Source organism: Ipomoea nil, unplaced genomic scaffold, assembly GCF_001879475.1.
Source record: "Ipomoea nil cultivar Tokyo-kokei standard unplaced genomic scaffold, Asagao_1.1 scaffold2975, whole genome shotgun sequence".
Classification (NCBI taxonomy): Eukaryota; Viridiplantae; Streptophyta; class Magnoliopsida; order Solanales; family Convolvulaceae; genus Ipomoea; species Ipomoea nil.
The window spans coordinates 2637420-2655896 of NW_017619403.1; the positions used below are offsets into that span (position 1 = coordinate 2637420).

Genomic DNA, 18477 nt, shown 5'->3' on the forward strand with positions numbered 1-18477 from the left:
ATGCACCGCGCGTCTTTTTTTTTTTAAATGAAAATTAACAGTGTTTATTTCCGCCGTTTCGCACCCTTTTGCAAAAAGTAACTCTGTTATTCAGTGTCATTTTGTATACACTGCAGTTTCAGTTGAACAGAACTACAGTTTCATTTCGATATAACTATAGTTTCATTCGATATTTATAGACTCAAATATGTGAAAATGTTATTTAATTTTATTTTATATACACTATAGTTTCATTAAAATACAACTACATGATCATTTTGATATAATTACAGCTTCATTGTACAATATACACTCAAATATGTGAAATGTTATTCAGTTTCAGTTTATATACACTGCAGTTTCATTTCACTATAACTACAGTATCATTTTGATATAACTGCAGTGTCGGTTTGAATATACTGTAGTATCAGTTGATGTTTAATATACCAAACAAACGGACTCCGTTAACTCTAACAGCGGGCCATTTCTTTACTTAAAGAAACGGCGTCGTTTTTGACCGCGGTGCACATGCACCGCGGTCTATAATATTACGACTGATACTTTATAATACTCGAATCTTTTAAAGTAGCATTAGTAGCGGCTTCATCATCGGTCTAATACAAGTGTATATTAGGGGCAAAGTGAATGTGGCAGAGAGAGCAGGTGGCGGGATTCATGCATACAAACGCTTTCCCTCTTCCAGCGCCGCTCAGCTCGTAGCTCTCTCTCCATCACGAGAAAGCTTGAGAGAGCAGCATCTTCCATATCTTCCTCATCATCAATCAATGAATTCCTTTTTCGTTACTCTTTCTTTTCCCCTCAGAATAATAATTCGTTTTCATTTCCGGAATTTTTAATCATTGCTTTGCTTTGCTTCCCAAGTTTCGCTTTTCTGGATTTATTCAATTCGTTCCATGGATCTGGTCTCGTTCTCGGTGAGTTTTCTACTGCCTCGTAGGGCTCTGTTTTCCTGCAATTTCGGAAATTTCATTTTGAATTCTCCTTCTTTTTATTTAGAGAGATTTGTGTAGGTTCCGGAGCTGTAGATCCCCAGCGAGCTGCATTTGTGTGTTGTTCGACGTTCAGTAGTGGAGATCATTTGGACGGGAGGAGTGGTTTTCAATCATGAAGAAGTATCCGATCGGGCCGGAGAATTATGTTCTGTGTGAGGAGATAGGCCATGGAGTCAGTGCATCTGTTCATCGCGCTCTCTGTGAGCCGTTAAACGAGGTCGTAGCAATCAAAATCCTTGATTTCGAACGTGATAATTGTGATCTGGTAATTCCTTTTGTTCTATACTCGTTTTGTTTTCTGAAATTCCAAATGTTTATACTCTGCTGGCTTGATTGGTGATTTGGTGCCGCACATATTGCTAATTTCGGAAGCTGCATTTTAAACTTGAATCTTGATGTCCGAGTATACGCCACCTACTAGGCTCTTTGGTCACTGTTTGATTGCATTCCAGGCCACTATTTAATCTTTGGCTGTGTTTATTATTCAGAAAAATTCTCAATTGTTCCGAAAATAAAAAAAATGCATTTAAGAAAAACTGGCAAAAGAAAATGGAGAAATGAAAATTGAAAAATTGAAATAAATGCAGCTTGCTTCTTAAAATGTGAAAGATCTATAAAAATGAATAAGGGAAACTTGTTGAAAACTAATGCTTGCTCAAAACAATACAGAGAAGAAGAGAAAAGGAGAGGAAGATTTCATTTTGTTCAATGTTTCTACATATTTGATAAGAGTAAAGAGACAGGATCAAGAAATCTAGGAGATCATGATATCGAAAGTAAAACCAAAGGAAAGAAAAACAAGGGAATTCAAAGAATATCCCTCCAACAAGAATAAATTCTTGCCCACCGCTACTTAGAGCTAATTGTTCCAATTCGACTGGATGCCCCCTCTTCTAAGAGATGGTCCCTATTTATAATCTATTACCATATGTAAAATAAGGTAGGAGCATCAATTACTGATTACATAATTATTCAATCCCTAATTATACTCTCCATAAAATCAGTCAATCCCTTATTCTATGCTTCCTTGAATTCTATCACTAGAATGATTTGATAACTTTCCTTTCCTGCCTGATTTGTATCAATATTACAACAATATATATATATATATATATATATATATATATATATATATATATATATATATATATATATATATATAATATACATTTGTAACCGAAAGCAATAATGATAAACATAAATCTTCGACCGTTAGATTCCATTTTGTTCAACTTTTCTACATATTAAAACTAAATTTAAGAAGCTTCTTGGTTAATAGCATTTTTTTTTTGTCTAAATTAAAATAAACTGAAAAGGGAAAATAACTATTGAAAAGTATATATATATATAGTTTCTATCACTAAGTGGACAATGGAGAACAGTGCTATACTGCTATGATATTGAGATGGTTTATAGATTCATAGTTTGTCCTTTATTCAGAGAATATTTTTGATGGTATCAGGTTCATTTTGCATGCCCATGTGGCCATGACTTGCCTAACCTTGTATAGAAAATCACATGCCTTGTACCGAAACATCATTTTCTTGTTTCTGCATGTGTGTGCAGTGTGTATATACATATCTTTGTACTTGTCTTATTTAGTGTTCATTCATCATATTGACTTATCTTTCTTTACTTCTTTTGACAATTTTTTAAAATCAATATTTGTGCCTACTTCCTTGAATGGCCAAAAAAAAAGCACTTACAAACTTTCAAGTGAAAGAGCTCTAATTTCTCGCACCTCCATTGAAGTCTAAAGACCTAGCTCTTTCTCTACTTAAAGAAGAAAAAATCAATTAATTAGGTTCACAAATAGTTCAATTTTTGCCTTTTTGGACATATTTTTTCTCCTCCTTCCTTTTAGTCATTCATATTAAATATGTGTCGAAGTGTTACTTAGAAGAGGATGGAACATTTAAGTTCATTTTTATTTTGACTCCAGAGTAATGTCTTCCGGGAAGCGCAGACAATGGTCTTAGTAGACCATCCCAATGTTCTAAAATCTCATTGCTCTTTTGTTAGCGATCACAATTTGTGGGTTGTCATGCCTTACATGGCGGGCGGTTCATGTCTTCACATATTGAAGGCCGCTTATCCAGATGGTTTTGAAGAAGTTGTCATTGCCACCATATTGCGTGAAGTATTAAAGGGCTTAGATTATCTTCATCATCATGGCCACATTCATCGAGATGTGAAAGTGAGTATTAAAATTATTCTAGCAAATGGCTGTTGTCTGCATATCTTTTATTATAATAATATTGCATTTCCTAAGCTGTTAACAGAGTCATAATCAAAACCGAAAAAAAAAAGTCTTGTATTAAATTTGTAAACAGTTATTCATTTAATACAACAATGGATATTTCCACAATCTAATGACACTTAGTTGACATGAATGGAGTAATTGTTTCACAAGTAATGTTGGAATGTTTTTACAATAGTTATTTGGAAATTTTCAGGCTGGAAACATTCTCATAGATGCCCGGTGTGGAATTAAGCTTGGAGACTTTGGTGTGTCTGCTTGCTTATTTGATTCAGGTGACAGAACACGCATGAGAAACACATTTGTTGGTACTCCTTGTTGGTAAGCTCTTCATAGACCTAATGTTTGCGAATATACTACAATTATCTTTGGCCGAACTAGTCATGGGGTTTCTAATTTCAGAATGTGGCAAGCTTGGATAAATATTTACAAATTTCATGCTTATCATTTTCTTTTGAAAAAGATCTTGATGTTCTTGATCAAGTTGTGCCTTGTGAATGATTATTTTCATCACTTATTCTTTGCAATGGGAATTAAGTGAAATCACATATTTTCATTTCTTTTTATAACACTATTAACTATTAATGGGTCTATTATTCAGGATGGCACCAGAGGTTATGGAGCAATTGCATGGTTATGATTGCAAGTATGTGAAATTGAAATTGTCTTTTTTTTCTACATGAGTATTTATATCTATATGTATAATTTTTCTTTTCCATTCATGATCAGGGCAGATATTTGGTCTTTTGGTATAACTGCTTTGGAGCTTGCCCATGGACATGCACCTTTCTCAAAGTATCCTCCAATGAAGGTGCATTGCCACATCAAAATGATTTTAGTTTCATTTTTATAGTTCCTTTTAAATTCTTTAACTAAACCTTAACTATTCACCAGGTGTTGTTAATGACATTGCAAAATGCACCTCCTAGTCTTGATTATGAAAGAGACAGGAAGTTCTCCAAGGTATTTTCTCAAGAAACATTGTATAGGAGTATTATGGAATGATATCATTGACATGTTTGTTTCTTGTACATTTTTTTAGTCTTTTAAGCAGATGATTGCTAGTTGTTTGGTAAAAGATCCTTCAAAAAGACCTTCAGCAAAAAAGTTGTTGAAACATTCTTTCTTTAAGCAAGCTCGCTCAAATGATTATATTGCAAAAACATTGCTGGATGGCTTGCCAGCTCTGGGTGATCGGATTAGGGCTTTGAAGGTTACTAGTGATGTTTAAATTTATTTCCCTTTTTCTATTGGACTAAACTAATAGTGATCTTTTTCTCACTTATCAAATGTAGAAGAAAGAAGAAGAAATGTTGGCGGAAAAGAAAATACCAGATGGACAAAAAGAAGAAATGTCACAGGTTTGATTTCCTACAATCCTTATTCAAACTAAAAAGTAAACAAAGAAAGTGTCTTGCATTCAAATAATGCTTCAGCAGCCAGAGTTGATCCTGTAAGAGCAATAGACATGTGGTTCTTATTTATTCATGTGTATATTAGTGGGTATAAAGGTGGTTAAGTGTTTATTGGCTGTTCTGAAGAGTGTTACAAAGGGAGAAGTAATTACACCATAAGGGTTTTTTGTTTTTTTGTTTTTTTCTTCATATATGTTTTTTCCTTCTATCAGATTTCGCTGCAGTTTGTAATACTGGAATGAGGAAGAAATTCCTACTACCTGTATAGACTTTGCAATGCTTATAGCTTAGTGTAATCTTGGGTGTCAAATATAAGCTTCACTTCTTTAACCCTAATTTCTACCCTTTGTATTGCATTTACGAAAAAACAAAATGCAACATTTCATGATGTCCTATATGCCTTCCTAAATTTAGCCCATGACAGTTGGAAATGCTTTCCTTAACTCCATGCCTACTATTTGATACTCCATATCAAACACAGCCTAATTTTTGTGTTTCAAGCATTTACAAATATCCTCATGCCAATAAAAAGATTGTCATTTACTGAATCAACATACTAAAACTGCTGCAATGTCAGGAATATCAATAATCTTATTGAAATAAGTTCCATTAGCTTAACTGAACATGGTAATTTAAATCTGTGCTTTAGTGAAACATCCTTTAAGATTATTTCATATATCTTACTTTTGCCTGATTTCTTCTTGTCAAAATTTGCATATGTCAAATTTGACATTAAACAAACAAAGAGGATTTACATTTTAGGCCATGATAGTTGCATGCTTCTCTTCCTTTCTCTCTCTCTCTCTCTATCCCTTTCTCTTTCCTGGTTTAGTAGATGCTTCTTTTAAAATCCTAAAACTTTTTGCAGTAGAATAGTGAGTTTTTTTTTTTTTTTTTTTTTTTTTTTTTTTCACATTGTAGTTCTGTAGCATTTCATATGCTTCACAAATATGTGCAGAATGAGTATAAGCGTGGGATAAGCAGCTGGAACTTCAACCTTGATGATCTAAAGGCTCAGGCTTCTTTGGTATAGTAAATAATTCTCTTCTCTACTCAATGTGCATATTTTTAACATGGCTGAAAATATCCCTAGGCGCTCGTGTATTTTTTTAATTTTTTTTTTAAAATTTTAAACAATTTTATTTTTTAAAATTTTTTTAAGACTTGATAATTATAAACTATTTAATACTTTAATAGTTAATACTAAAATATTAAATATTGGCCTAAAAAATATCTAGGGTTTGAACGATTTAGAGTTATTTCCTCAAAAACGACGTCGTTTTGAGTGAAATAACCCATTAAAAAAAACAAATAACGGAACAATAGCTAATTGGCCGACTAGGTGGCCTAGTCGGCCGCCTAGACCACCGATTATGGTGATAGGCTAGGCGACCGGCCGGCGCTTAGGCGCTATTTTTGCAACACTGATTTTTAATAATCTTATTTAGTGCTAACAAGAAAGGGATGTAAAAATCTTATTTATGAACTTTTAGAATGATATCTATATCTATTTCTTACAATACGGTATTGTTTTCCTCCTTTTCACCTGTCAGATCCCAGATGAGGAAGTTATTGCTGATAAGGATCCTGTTGGGAGCTCAAATTTACCTGGAGGGCTCGACAACAGTGGAAAACAACTTCAACGCCAGCTCTCTTCAGCTAACCTAGTTCCAAAACTTCAATATCAGTTTTCGTTTTTAAGTCAAAATTCAGACAGCACAGAGATTGTATGTAAATTCTTTCTTTTTCTGATATTATGCTGTTTTAGGGCTTTCCCCCTAATATGACATATACACACATATATATTCCCAGGATGAAAACAATCCATCTGCTCCTCTTTCACCTTGTGACACTAGTCACACTACGCCAGCTTTTAACATGTATGTTGCCCTCTTCTCACAGATCTTAACAATTAATCTTTTGTAACATTTGAGGCAACAACCTTACAGTCAGATATATTATATAACTGCATAGTGATTTTGCATAAGCATGTTGGGTGTCATCCATCTTCTACATTGGCATTTTGTTGTCCAGAATGTGCATAATTGGACTTATACTTTGCAGAGCTAAATGTGAAAAATCAGATCATGATGATGTAAGCGTTGCTACTGAAATTCATGACACCCAAAACTCAAGAAGTTCTCTTTCCTACAATCACGTGGAAAAGCATTTACTTGGAAAACCTGAATTTGAGATTGATGGAAAATTCTCTGATAGCCCACCTGTAAATTCACGGCAAAGGTATATAAGCAAATTTTTTCATATTCTTTCTTGAGATGTTTGATTTCATGTATCTAAAATATGTGGTGTACGGATTTTCCCTCTTTGCCAAGTAGTGGTTGCATATTGTTATCAATAATTCTCTTTGTGTAGCATTTTGTATACATTAGAAATATTCATTTCCTAATAGTTTCAGGGATAAAATTCAACCTCTAAACATATCAGCTTGCAATGGAGTTTTCTTTCATCAAATAGTAGAAGATATGTCAGCTGAATCTGCTAAACCACCATTGAGAACAACAGGTATACTATTATTGTACTTTTAATTTATTCACCTTTTGGGTTTTAAAACTATTGGTCTTAGTTTATTCAACTTTTGGGTCTTAAAACTATTGGTCTTAATTTATTCACCAACTGGTTTCTCTCATGTACACTGCATTACGTTTTTTATATTGATTATGATGAATATTTATAGAATCACAAAATAATTACTGTAGGAAAGGGTGAAGAGTTCAGTGAGAAGACAAAAGGCCATCGTGTTCAACAAAAAGGACGTTTCAAAGTTACATCCGAGAAAGTTGACTTAGAAATGGTGAAATATAACATCTGAGTTTTCTCCCATACAAGTGAACAATTTCGAAATTGCTTTTGAACTTTTTTTTTTTTTTTTCCTGTAGATTTGTCCATCTCCAGGGTTACAGAAAAGCCACAGCATGGCGGTTGGTCATCTTTTGATCCACTTTTTTTTGTTTTTTTTTTTTTTTCCATTAATCCAAAATGATGATTATAAGATCCTTTTCCATGTTTCTAAATTGAAATGTGCTTAGCAAGTATTTGGAGATGAGACTGAAAGAGTGTCTTACTGAATTACTTGCCTGATCATATTTCAATTTGTGTGCTTGATGCATGGTTTGAAACGCATGCAGGTGATTGCGCAACATCCATCTATATCTCACTCATTGACAACAGATACCATGTCTCAAAATCTTCCTTCTCATTCGTTTCTTCCAGTATTGCAAAATATGTTGAATGCAAATATTACTGAAAGGGTAGGAACTTAATTACCTGGAATTTATGACGCGTATTATTATTGTCTTTGGAGGGTTACGATCATTTCTTTTGACAGGAGAACATTCTTAACTTAATGAGGCAAGCCTCTGCTGGAGGGACAACAGGTATAAGCAATGAAATGCCCCTTGAATTTGCATTTATGATCTATATATATAAATATTTTCTTAATTTAAGCATCCGGCCAATCGTGCAGTGGATGGGGTAGAGCTTTTGTTGAACATGCCATCGGCAGACAAATCATTGGTATGTGACTTTCATTATTCTTGCTGGTTCTTTATTTTATTATCGTAAAAATTGTCCGAGTGTTGCAAATTGTTGGGAAAATGGCGAACTATATTTTCTCCGCCAGCATAATGAAAGCCTTGAGATATCTGAGCTCTAATTTACACCTCGCCTGCCAAAGTTTGCTTAGATTTCATTAAAACATCAGAGCACTTACATCCTTTCTCTAATCATTTCTTCTGTTAAAGAATATATGTTTTTTCTTTGCCAATTCTCAGTCTTTGTTAAGTTCCTACAGATTGCACCATTTGCCCTCATATTAACATCTCGCGAATTTCCCATATCATTTGTAGTTGGTGACAGCTCATGATAGGGAGAAGGAGTTACTACATGAAATAACCGATTTACAATGGAGGTAAGCATTGATATACGCTGGTATGATAAATATATAATGTCAATGCTAAAACCTATCCCGCTTCCAATCTTTGGCTTTTCTTGATCTGCTTTCTGTAGGCTCGTTTGCACCCAAGAAGAGCTTCAGAAGTACAAAACACAAAATGCGCAGATTAACTCTTGATTGAGGATGTTATGCGAGATTGGGTGTGTTTGAAGTGAAAGAAGTTGCATCCCGCGAATGACCAACTCTTCCTTGCAGAATAACTTAATCAGGATTCAGTATAATGGAGTGCATTGTAAGGGAGGCATGACTAGTTTAGCAGCATTTCATTGTTATTTGTACAGTTTTCTCCCCCCTAATAGGTGATGAGATTGTTTTTTTATATGATCTCAACTGATATCTGAATAGACTAATTAGAGCTGTGCTCTTGTACATGCTATCCTATTCCCTTCAAAGGATTTTTACCCTTTTTGTTATTATTATTATTATTATTATTATTATTATTATTATTATTATTATTATTATATTATTAAGGTTGAAGAGTAATATATTCCGAATGGCAGGGAACTGTGCTTCTCTGACAAATTTTGGGAGGATTCAACCATTCACGAATCTTTATTAGATTGCATTGAAAATATTTATTAGGTAATTAATAATTACGGAATATAATACATTTTATTATTATTTGAAAAAAGAAAAGCAAACTAGAGAATATAAATTATAAAATGAAAAAAAGAATTTAGAATTAAGTAGTATTAAATTTTGAGTGGAATTATGAATGCAAGAGCTGGATGAGGAAAAAGGGGAATACTAAGGGATCGCTTTGGAAAAATAGAGAATTGAAGAAGTGGAAAATGAAAAATAAAAAATTTATTTATTAAAATCATTTCTCCAATTGCCTAACTCCACTCCTTTCTCCAACCTTATATATAATTTTGGAGAAAGTCTTGGTTGGATGCAATATAATGGCCTAGGTATAGGAAGTAGTGTAATGCATTGATCGTGATTCTTGGAAGATGTTTCCATTGCCAAAGCCACTATCGTGGTTTATTTGGCCTATCAAGTAGTAGAACCCTACTCTCATGGCAACCCTACTACTTGAGACATTTCATCGAGCACCTTAAGTCCACATCTTCTTCCGAGCTTGTCTCTCGACGTAAGGTGGGAATTGCAAGTGGAATAGGTTATAGTATAGTTCCAATCTCTTGGTAACTACACGCCTCCAAAACCTATTGCATGATGTGGCCATCACCATACAATAGTCTATACAAAGTCCCCTTCCAACAAGAATCAAGTCAATAAAGTCATTTCTTAATTGCAATCAAAACATTATAGCATCCTAACAAGTAAACCTAATCCTAATTCCCTAAGAATTAGCTACACATTGTCACAATTGCATAGCTACAATGAAAAATCATGGAAACATTTGAAAGAAAAGTAAAGTAAATTGCAATTGAAATGAACACTTAACTTTGTAAGCACAATCTTCAACCTCCAAACAATTCTTTAACAATTGTAATTGGAATCCCCCTAGAATCCTTAGATCATGTTAAGTTGTTCTAAGAACTTTAGGGAAGATTCTCTCTTTAAAATCTAAAGTACAAGTCTAAACAAAGTATAAAAATCTTGATAACTCACGTTAATGAGGTCAAAGCATTTATTCATACCGTTATTTTGCCTCCTATCACGCAGGTTGTCATGCGGTAATGGCCTGTGTGACAAACAAATGTGATCCAAGACCTCCATCATGCAGGCCATCACACGGTAATGACTTGCGTGACATGGTGAACTGCAGCCTCATAAGACTCCATCATGAGATCGGTTACCTCGTGATTGCTAGCATGATCAGCAAAACACTCCTCTGAAGTTCATATCACAAAACTCCTTATCGCGTGGTGTGTGGCTTGAGTAGCAGAACTAAACCTCAGAAGTTGGTGTCACGAGCTTTAGTACCGCGTGGTGTGTGCCGTGAGTAGCAAAACTAAGACTCAAAAGTTTGTGTCATGCCCAAAGTCACATGGTAATGCTTCGTGTGATGATCCAATCCTGCATTCTTCCGAATTTGGCTCCTTTCTTGCCTGTTTTGTCCTTGCTTTGGTCCATTTTGCCTAACAAACACAAAAGTATACAAAATTGATCCTTAACTCAATTTATAGCAATTAGATCGACCATTCTAAGGACAACAATCAAAGCATAAAGCTCCTCCAAAACACCCCACAAACAAAATGAATTTGACACTTATCACATGATTGCATCCCTCTTTGTCCATAGCAGATGAAGGAAGGGCAACAATGACCACCTCCCCTTCGTCCATATTAGATGAAGGAGGAGGTAGCCAATGTCGCTTTCATCATTGTCCAGGATGAAGGTGAGGGCAGTCATGACTGCCTATCTTCGTCGTTTTTTTTAAAATTATTTTTTCCTTTTAGTTTTTTAAAATAATAATTAAAATGAATTTTTATATAACTTTACATGTCATTGCCACATAATTGTCCATGTAGGCATTAACATTTTAAAGTCAATCATATTAAATGCCAAGTCATCAATTTAACTTGTTTACCTAGAGCAACATCTAAAAAATGTTATTTGCAAAAATTTTGCATGTTTAATGGTTCAATTGTACACTTTTTTTGGTTGATGGTTCAACAATACAAAGGTCCTCTGTTTGGTAAAACAGTTAGTCTATCAGTCAATTTTGTCTTATTTGACCACTATTAGATGTTTGACTTGGTTAAACAATCAATATGAGCGTTTGATTAATTATCTTTTTGTAATAACTTATTGTTCCAAAATGTTAAAATTCAAAAAGTTACTCAATCAGTTTTTTTATAAATTCATTTTGTATGTAATCAGCTATCAGTTAACAACTAATTTACCAAACACTTTCTACAAGTAGCTAATACTATAAACTAATCAAACCCACTAACACAATCAGCTAACACTCCTAACAGCTATCAGCTAACAACTATTTACCAAACACCCCCAAAGTATAAAAGTTCAGAGATCTATTTGACATATTTTCTTATATTTTAGTGTGGATACCAATTAAATTAATTGTTATACCATGGACTAGGGTTCACCTTGCATTATGTACCCTAGTCTAAAAATTATGTATATGTCATTAACATATTATTATGTATCTTCCGTTAATAAATTATGTGTCTTTAAATAAATTGAAGGCATATAATATGTTAATTACATACACATACATAATATGCTAACTACAAACATATAATATGTTAACATATTATGTGGGGCCGTTAACATATTATGTGCTTACATTGTAACTAATATATTATATGCTTTTAATTTATGTATATGTATATAATCTGTTAATTGCATTCATAATTTAAATATCATTTTGAACCAGGTTTGGTGATATAATTTGCCCAATTAAATCGAATTCTTATAAGTTTTAAGGAAATGTTGGCCTTATGGGGCCATCACTGATAACAATCGCTCTCAACTTCTTCACCTAGCCCTCACTATTTTGGCTACAACAATGGTCGGGCCACCATCGTTCTTTCGGCCAAAATGATGACCATGCCCACCTCTTCATTATTTATTTATTTTTCCTAAAAAAGCCTTTATTTTTGTACATAATTGTATAAAATTTTAAAATATTAAAATTAAATTGATCAAAATTGAAAAATAATAGTTAAATTAAACTAAGCAATATTACAAGATTTTATTAATGTTTGAAAAAAAATAATATTTACTCAATATATTACGCCTTATATATATTGGGATAAATGATGCAATATAGATAAAATTATAGCAATATTAGAAAAGTACTTTTTTTAAAGCACAATATAGATAAAATTTTAGCAATATTAAAAAGTACCTTTTTTAGCCCAACATTACAATAATGTTATATATGTATTTAACTATTTATATGTGAACATGACATGATTTAATTAGCTATAGGGAGAGCCTACCAATTATAAATACATAGTTATAAAATTTATATTACTTATTATAAACATTTATGAAAAATTATTTCTAAGCAAAAAGAATTTTTTTTTTTTTTTTTTTGGGATATTGAGAAAGCAAAAACAAAAGTAAATCTAATTAAAGGAACTTATTCATTTAGATCATGTCACACCAATAACGTCAACTATGATGAAGAAGTGTGTGTGTGTGTGTTTTTTTTTTTTTTTTAAGTGCCTATTTATTTTACAGCTATAGGAACTAACTAGTTCAGAAAATCCCAAGTTAAAGCATAAATTTTTGTTTAGCTTGAATACATAAAAATAGACAAAATCAATACAAAATCAAAGTATAGAAATTTTGATCACACAACAGTAACAACGTCAATTGTGATAAAGGAAGGAAAAAAATGAATAATCAATTGATTGACAACTATGGAGAACTAACTAGTTCATAGAAGTCCAAGTTAAACACAATGTATGTTTAGATTGAATTTATATAAAAATAGACAAAAAGCAAAACTTAATCAAATTAAAGGAATTTAGATCATGCAACACCAAATTGTCTATTTATTGCAACTGTACTGTAAGGTGTAAGGTCAGAAGATCAATAATTTCAACTCGAATTAATCTCAAACTAAGAGCATCTACATCAGAGGAGAAATTGGGGAGAATTCACTACTTTTGAGGCCAAAATGCCACGGTAGCAGAGAGAGAATCGAGAGAAAGAAGGGGTGGGGAGCATTTGCAAAAGTTGGGATATTAGTCTGCCCAAGAAAAAGAATTAATGATGGAGGAGAAAGAAGCAATAAAGAAATGACATGCTTATTTTTTATATTTTTTTTTATAAAATCAGTTTTGATTTTTTTTTCCCTCCCCTCTCACATTATTCTCTTTCCTACTCACTCTTACATTCTCCCCCTAATATCCCCAACTGATAAGGATGCTCTAATAAAAATAGACAACGGGGGTCATTGGGAGACCCAAGCCCTAAAAATTAATCAGAGTCTAGAGGTGATAAAGATTCCTTGTACACAGAATGTACATGTTGGGATGGAATTAATGACAATCGTTATGATGTGGAACCGCGTCCACCTTGCAAGGTGGACATGGTTCTATGTTGATAATTACTGAACTATATGTTCATAATTATAAAGTTATATATTCATAATTTTTGAACTTCATATTTATAATTATTGAACTCTATATTCACAATTACAGAACTCTATGTTCATAATTACTTAACTATATGTTCATAATTATAAAGCTATATATTCATAATTTTTGAACTTCATATTCACAATTATTGAATCTCTATCTTCATAATTACAGAATTATATGTTCATAATTATTTTCACAACTCTATGTTCATAATTATAGAACTATATGTTCATAATTTTTGAACTATATATTCATAATTATGAACAATTTTGGAACCGTGTCCACCTTACATAATTTGCCAACTAATGACTGATTGGACAACTTGTGATTTATCTTTTCTAGTGTTCTTGGGCAGGGATTCTGAGATTTAAAATTAGTTTAATGTAAGCGGAAAATCTAATGTATAAAAAATAATACAAAATATTTTATGAAAAAATATCCATTTATTAATTGTTGACAACTATTGGGAGCTAACTAATTGATAAAAGTCCAAGCTAAACACATTTCAGGTTTTTTTTTTTTTTTTTTTTTTTTTCAAACACGTGGCCTCCCAAATAAGTACACACTCATAGGGGTAACCCCAGTTAATCTCGTAAGAGATTTACACTTGAAATTACAAAGTCACCATTCAAATCATTGCCTCATTAGTTTGAGCCAATCAACTACTATAGGTAATCTCAAAGACACATGACTGGATTTTAGGCCGTGTAAGATGGACAATAACACAGGATCTCAATATTAAATTTTGACTTAACTACTTAATTTAAATTGGAAGTGAATTGAAGTAAGAATTGTGATTTTTGCATTCAGTTGATGTTACACCCTTCATACTTATTTGAAGTAAAAATAATATATTTTACGGTATTAGTTTTAAAAATTAGACTTATACTTTTGGTATAGTAGGGCCTCATTAATATTTATGTATAAGAACGGGGTCACAAAAATTCAAAAAATGGTCATGCAGAGACGGAACCACTATAGGGGCAGCTGCCCTCGTCCCCCACCCCCGCCCCTACCCCTACCCCTTTATATAATATATAGCATTAAATGTTATATAAAATATATATTTATGTATGTATAAATTGCTAGTAGTTTGAGTAACTTAACAGTTGATTTAAATCCAAACTTGATGTTAAAAAGTCTATACCAACACTTTTCTATCTTTTATCTCTTTCATTCCTTCACAAGATAAATTAAATGCTTTTTTAGTCTACTTTTTATAAATCATTTAATTAATATAGTATACAAGTTTATATTATCTGAATTAATTTAGAGAAATTTAAAGTTGATCTAACTAAAAGAAATTAAAATTTAAAAAATATTTATGAATATAGTGTTATTTAAATTATTTTATCTAATTGATTATGTTTTATATTTTGTCAGATGACGGTTGTCACAAAGTGGTTGACCAGTTTTGGAACTTGACGCTGGGCATGGATTTTCAACAACGGATTCTTGAGTGTGGGCGTCAGCTGGGCAAATGGGGGGATGAATATTTCCGTCGAAATGGCAAGCAAATTGCACATCTTCGCCGCAGATTGGAAATTTTGCGCGATTCACGGCTTCAGGCAGATGTGGCGGAGTATATTGAAGTTGAAGGCACGTTACAGGGTCTTTTAAAACAAGAAGAACTCTATTGGAAACAGCGGGCGAAGCAACTTTGGCTCAAACATGGCGATCTGAATACAAAATACTTTCATAAATCAGCCACGGCTAGACGACGCAGAAATTATTTGCATCGGATCAAGAATCCCGAGGGCCAATGGGTAGAAGGTCCGGAGTTGAATGCCGAGGTATTACGCTACTATTCAGATATATTCCAATCCACCGGAGTCAACGCAAATATCTATAGTCGGATTCCGCAGCGAGTCTCCGCCGAGATGAACGCAACTCTAGCTTTGCCTTTCACTATGGCTGAAATCAAAGAGGCTCTTTTTTCGATGGCCCCGGAGAAGGCCCCGGGCCCAGATGGTATGTCTCCCGCTTTTTTCCAGCATTTCTGGCCAATTTTGGGTCACGATTTGTTCATGTTTATTTCCCATTGCATTACTGAACGAAGGCTGCCACCGGGTCTAAATGACTCGAATATAGTTCTTATTCCCAAGAAGAAGAGCCCTGAGAAGGTCTCTGACCTTCGTCCGATTGCCCTTTGCAATGTAGTCTACAAGGTCCTAGCCAAGGCTCTGGCCAACAGGATGAAGGGCATGCTACAAGCGGTGGTTTCGGAGTCACAGAGTGCGTTTGTGCCTAATCGGTTGTTAACTGACAATGTCATCGTAGCCGGGGAGGTCGGTCACTATCTGAGAAGAAAAACCACTGGAGTTATGGGCTGGACTGCTTTGAAGCTCGACATGGCCAAGGCCTACGATCGAATGGAATGGGACTTCCTGGAAGGGATGCTCAGGGCATTGGGCTTTGACAATGACTGGATCAGCTTACTCTTGATGGGGGTGAAGTCAATGGTTTATCATATCCAGGTAAATAGTGAGAGTGCAGGGACTATCATCCCAACGCGTGGTATCCGTCAGGGAGATCCTTTGTCTCCCTACTTGTTTATTTTATGCGCTGAAGGTCTGTCTACATTACTGCAACAGGCTGAGAGGCAGGGTGATATTCATGGGATACGTGTTGCTCGTGGTGCCCCGGCAGTGACTCATTTATTCTTCGCCGACGATAGCCTCCTCTTTTTCAGGGCCACGCTGAATGAAGCATAGAAAATCAGATATTGCCTCGATACATATAGCGCAGCTTCTGGCCAGGTAATCAATTATGAGAAATCGAACATTGTTTTCAGTATTAATACCACTTTGGAAGCCCGAGCTGTTGTGACGGGTTGCGTGGGGGTCAATGAGTCAAATGATCTGGGCCGATATCTTGGTCTACCATCGGTCTTGGGACGTAACAAGTCAGCTACGTTTTGTTATATTGAACAGAAAATCCGGAAGCGAATCGGGGGATGGCAACAAAGGTTACTTTCGAGAGCTGGGAAGGAGGTGTTACTAAAAAGCATTGCTCAGTCATTGCCAATATTCACAATGTCAGTCTTTTACCTCCCCCAACGGGTTTGTGACACTCTGGAACGCTTATTCAACCGTTATTGGTGGGGTGGCGGCGGGACAAGTAACAGAGGGATCCACTGGTTTAGCTGGCCCAGACTGTGTCTACCAAAAGCGAAGGGCGGTCTTGGTTTCAAGCGGCTCCACGAATTCAACGTGGCGCTCCTTGCGAAACAGGGCTGGCGGCTTCTAGTTTATCCCGACTCTTTGGTAAGTCGCCTCCTAAGGGCGAAATATTACCCGCACGGCTCTTTTTTAAATGCGCAAGTCGGTCAGAACCCGAGCTACCTGTGGAGAAGTATTATGGCTGGACAAGAATTACTCAAAAGAGGGGCGGCGCGACACATTGGTAATGGGAAGGATTCGAAAATTTGGGATCAACCATGGCTAGCTGATAACAACCTGCCATACTTATCAACGCCTTGCATTGATCATCTGAAACACGCGCCGGTAGCAGGACTTCTTACTTCGCAAGGTACGTGGGATGAACAAATCCTGCTCGATCTTTTTAATGCCGATGATGTTCCGAGGATTTTAGCCACACCTTTATCGCCTACGATTGCAGACTCTTGGCGATGGCTCGGGGATGCACGAGGGATGTATTCTGTTCGGCAGGGCTATACCATGCTGACGGAAGCCTACTCAGCAGTGGACGTGGGTGGCAGCTTTACGGCTTGGAAGCAATTATGGAAGCTGTCCGTTCCTCCAAAAGTGCGGAATTTGCTATGGCGCTGTATAAGAGGAATAATTCCGGTGAAGGAGGTCCTGAAGCAACGTCACGTATGGATCGGTGGTGGCTGTGCGTTTTGCGAGTGTCAAGATGAGACGGTGGAACACATATTCGGCCAGTGCACAATAGCCAGACGATTATGGGAAACGGATGATATTTTAAGTGGGCGATCCGTGGTGGAGTTTTTGGAGGCGCTGCTGACCGGCGCTCCTAAACATCAAATGATCCATGCGGCCGCTGTTTTCTGGGTATTGTGGAAGGCCAGGAACGACAGAATTTGGCGCGAAGTCTCAGTCACTTCAACCTCGCTGACGATTCAGGTACGAACGTTACAAGCCTTGTGGTCACCTAGTAGGCATGTAGCGGGGGAGACCTCTTCTAATACAGTCCCAATGTCTCTTTGGAGTCCACCACTGCTTAACTGGCTAAAATGTAATGTGGATGCAGCCCTTTTCACGGATGGTGCAGGCTTTGGTGCCGTTGTTCGTAATCACAATGGGCGGTTTGTTGCGGCTAAAGGAGGAAGGTTAGGACGCATTCAAGACCCTTTATTAGCTGAAGCTTCGGCGGCTATGCAAGCTCTGGATTGGATGCGCAGCTTAGCTTATAACAATATTATCATAGAAACTGATTGTTTATTATTTTCTACAGCTTTTAATTCCTGTCATTCTGATTTTTCATATGTTGATTCAGTAGTAAAGCAATGTCTTCAAATTGCTAATGACATTGGGACCGTTCAGGTTCGCCATATCAGGAGGTCAGTGAATCACGTAGCTCATGTTCTGGCACGGGCGACGGGTTCTTCATCTGTCCTAGGATCGTGGGTTATAGACCCACCCTCTTGTATTGCTGCTCTTGTGAGCTTTTAATGAAGTTTTCTTTCTGGCTTTCAAAAAAAAAATGTTTTATATTTTGTCATAAATATTTGTATATTTTCACCCCACTCAAGTATATTTTTTACTCCGACTTTAACTATTATGTAATTTATCAAAAAAACATTATGTTGTAACTTATAATGTATTTT

The 18477-nt window shown here is 35.2% G+C and overlaps 1 protein-coding gene across 3 annotated transcripts; it reads left to right on the forward strand.

Annotated features, from left to right (window-relative positions):
* Window positions 1-628: 628 nt before the first annotated feature.
* Window positions 629-9053, forward strand: LOC109163004 (serine/threonine-protein kinase BLUS1-like). 3 transcript variants are annotated; one of them, XM_019311724.1, is made up of 21 exons: window positions 629-914; window positions 997-1257; window positions 2935-3189; window positions 3449-3573; window positions 3854-3898; window positions 3982-4063; window positions 4147-4215; window positions 4295-4465; window positions 4548-4613; window positions 5626-5694; window positions 6221-6394; window positions 6480-6547; window positions 6732-6908; window positions 7078-7190; window positions 7385-7479; window positions 7565-7606; window positions 7814-7936; window positions 8014-8062; window positions 8152-8201; window positions 8534-8595; window positions 8694-9053. In XM_019311724.1, the coding sequence occupies exons 2-21, from the start codon at window positions 1105-1107 to the stop codon at window positions 8755-8757; spliced, it is 2052 nt and encodes a 683-aa protein (XP_019167269.1). In that variant the 5' UTR covers window positions 629-914; window positions 997-1104; the 3' UTR covers window positions 8758-9053. The 3 variants fall into 3 exon arrangements, with proteins under 3 accessions (XP_019167269.1, XP_019167270.1, XP_019167271.1); XM_019311725.1 differs by having other exon boundaries at window positions 1011-1257; XM_019311726.1 differs by lacking the exon at window positions 629-914 and having other exon boundaries at window positions 1191-1257; window positions 3015-3189.
* The last annotated feature ends 9424 nt before the right edge of the window (window positions 9054-18477 follow it).